This window comes from Halictus rubicundus, unplaced genomic scaffold, assembly GCF_050948215.1.
Source record: "Halictus rubicundus isolate RS-2024b unplaced genomic scaffold, iyHalRubi1_principal scaffold1321, whole genome shotgun sequence".
NCBI classification, from domain to species: Eukaryota; Metazoa; Arthropoda; class Insecta; order Hymenoptera; family Halictidae; genus Halictus; species Halictus rubicundus.
This window is the reverse complement of record NW_027489862.1, coordinates 2,805-6,170: the sequence shown is the minus strand read 5'-3', so window position 1 is coordinate 6,170 and position 3,366 is coordinate 2,805. Positions and strand designations below refer to the sequence as shown.

General features: G+C 40.1%; 1 protein-coding gene across 1 annotated transcript; it reads right to left on the bottom strand.

Annotated features, from left to right (window-relative positions):
• Positions 1-684: 684 nt before the first annotated feature.
• Positions 685-2,565, bottom strand: LOC143365099 (uncharacterized). Its single transcript, XM_076805045.1, has one exon. It carries the CDS (start codon positions 2,563-2,565, stop codon positions 685-687), a length of 1,881 nt encoding a protein of 626 aa, XP_076661160.1.
• Positions 2,566-3,366: the final 801 nt, after the last annotated feature.

Below are 3,366 nucleotides of genomic sequence, written 5' to 3'. Positions count from 1 at the left end.
GGCGTCGTTGGCATTCTGTTACTTACTCCAGCCAAAATTTATCCTAGAGGGCGGTAGAAAACACCGTATTTTTCGAGCGACACATTCTCCCGTAAGGCTGGCAGCACCAACGAGATATATATATTTTTTTTATTGATAAAGCTTTAGGCCTAATATGGCCCATGACCTGGTTTGTATAAGGAACATAATAAATTCATCTTGTACTTAAACCTATATGCCTATATACTATATATATATCTATCTATAAATCTATCTATATATATATACATATCTATAAATCTATATATATCTATATCTATCTATATCTATCTATATATATTTCCTCTCTGTCTATATGTAAGTCTATGTATATCTCTTATTTCCTATACAGTATTTGTTTACAGTTTTCTCGGGTTGGTACTTAGCTATGTGGTTTCTATCACATTTTCTTTACGAGGTCACTTCTACTTGTCTTATTGTCTATATACCTTAAGTTTACGCTCTTACATTTACTCAGTCTTTATATTCTTATATCTGGTATCTGGATACTAGATTAACCTATTTGATTTGGTTCTTGTATTGCACATATATTGCCTTATATCTATTCTTATTTGTAATGGTAATTATCGGACTTATCTTACTATTCTTATACTATTTAATACTGATTAATTGAGCAGTGTGAGGAGTGCTTGTAGATTTGGGGTGTTATAAGAATATGTTATTTGCAGCGCAGAAGGTATTGATGGGGTTTAAGACCGTAGCGTTGAGGTTCTTTAGGAAGGTGTCTATTTTAAACAGGGGTTTCCAGTTATTTTTCAGTAATTTGGAGACCATTAGATTTCTGTTCTTACGACGATGAGGACAGTACCATATTAGATGGTCTACGTCTTGGGTGGGGTGCGAACACTCACAAGTGGCATGCTGTATTATTTTGAGTTTGGCCAGGGATTCATGTGTGTTAACATGATTGGTCCTCATTCTTCCGAATCTTACTATCAGTTCTCTGGGAAGGTCAAGATCTCTATACCAGGGTTTCTTATGCGGATTGAAGAATTGTTGAAAATATTTAACTCCTTTGCTATGAAACCTATCCCTGAGGAGGGATTGGAACTCGTTCCACATTTCGTTTTTGAAAAACTCTTTGTAATCTGTGTAAGGGATTTTGTGTTGTAAGGACGGTGCTTTTTTTGTGGCTTCTTTTGCAAGATTATCTGCTACTTCGTTCCCATGTATTCCACTATGGGCTGGGATCCATATATATGAAACGTGTTTGTGGTTGTTAAATTTGGTTGTTAGATTGTATGTTTTTTGTTTGATAACAATGATATGATAGTTGGTTCTAGTATTTGGGGAGGCGTTATTTAGTGAGGTAAGGGCACTGAGAGAGTCGGAGCAGATTAGCAGAGGTTTGTCAGAGTTGTTAAAGAGATCTAGGGCTATTGATATAGCTGCACATTCAGCTGTGTATACTGAAGCTGTGGGGTTAATATGGATAGGGAGTGAGAACTTTCCTTCAAGGCAGACGATACCTGCACCTGTTGAGAGTCCGCCTTGAACTTTAGAGCCGTCAGTGAAAATACAAAGATGGTTTGGATAGTGGGTTTTAATGTGGTCTATAAATTCTGTGTTTGGAAATGGGGATCCTTGTAATTGAAATCCTGTTTTGAGGTCGCAGGAAATTTGGAAATTCATGGCATTGTAAGATGCGGCTATGCAGGGGAAGTTATCGTCTTTATGGCAAGTATGGGAGATCTTTTGAATATTGCTGATGCAGTGCATGAGAACATTGGAGGCTTTATGGAGTAAACTGCCAGGGTTCGAGGAGGTTATTTGATCAAATTCTTTTATGTACCTGTTGGAAATGTGGTTTACGTTGGAAGTAATCTTGATGAGATGGGTTTTACCTAAAAAGGATGCTCTGTTTTCGAAATATGGTATCCCTGCTTCTGCCAAAACTACATTAGTAGGAGCAGATGTTCTAAGTCCGAGGGCCAGTTTGAGGGCACGCACTTGAATGGACTCGAGTTTGGTTATGAGAGATTGTTGGCTTGGAAAGTATATGTGGGAGGCATAATCCAGCCTGGATCTGATCAGGGCTTTACATAGTACAATTAATGTGTCTGGGTGGGCTCCCCACCAGACGCCTCTAAGGAATTTAATTATGTTCATGGTGCGTAAGCAGCGGTTGTGGAGAGAAAGTATGTGAGCTTTGAAGTTTAGTCTGTTGTCAAAGTGAATTCCCAGAAATTTTGCAGAGTCTAGATCCGTCTTTTCTGTAGTGCCTAATCGAAATTGGGTGCGTCCGGCTAGTAGTCTTCCGTTGTTAAAGACCACTATATTGGTCTTTTCTGATGAAAGATCGAGGCCTATTGCAGAGAGATTGGTTCGTACCTTTTCAAAAGACTTTTCAATGGTTGTTTTGGCTTCTTCCAGGCTTGAGCTTCTTGTGTATATGGCTATGTCGTCTGCGTACTGGGAGATGTGCACTTTCTTGGGAATATCTTGGAAGATGTTGGCGACGTAAAGATTGTAGAGAAGTGGGCTGAGGACTCCTCCTTGTGGCAGGCCCTTATAGATTACCCTCATGCCGTGGAAGCTGGGGGGCCAAGCGAAGCGGCAGTATGACCAGTTGGCTATAAAGTGAAAGATGTTGCGTGAGATTCCCATCTTGGCTAGAGTATTCAGCAGAATGTGGCATTGGACGTTATCAAAGGCAGCGCTGTCATCAAGAAAAGCTGCAGTTGTAAGTTGGTAAGAGCGAAGCCTGACCGTATGTAGGTTGCTAGGTTGAGGAAGTTGTCGGTAGATGAGCGGCCCTTTCTGAAGCCTGCCTGAGTTGGGGGTATGAGGTCTACGATCTCACACCACCACAGTAATCTGTTGTTTATTAATCTTTCCATGATTTTACTCATGCAAGACGTGAGTGAGATGGGTCTAAAGTTTTGATTGTCCGGTTTTTTAATGAATAGTACCTGGGTTTTGTTCCAGTCTTCTGGTGTGCGATGATTTGTGAATAATTCGTTGTAAATGTCAAGTAGATCAAGTCTAGCTTTGGTTGATAATTTTTGTATCATCCTATAATCTACTCCATCGAGTCCAGGGGATGATTTGGGGTTGGATCGGTCTATGGCATTGTTGAATTCGGTGAAGTCGAACGGGGAGTCTAGGAATGGGTTTGGAGTAACTTTTACGTTTATGATGAGATTTATTGGAACCCAAGGAGGGGAGAGTTTGTCTGAGGCTTTGTTAATATTTTCCTTGAGTAGCTCAGAGTTTGTACTTTCTTTGTTCTTCGTGGATGTCCACTTACTTTTTAAGTACCCTGATGTGGTTCCAGATGTAGGTGAGTGAAGTTTTGTGGGAGAGGTTGGCAGCAAATTGTCGGAA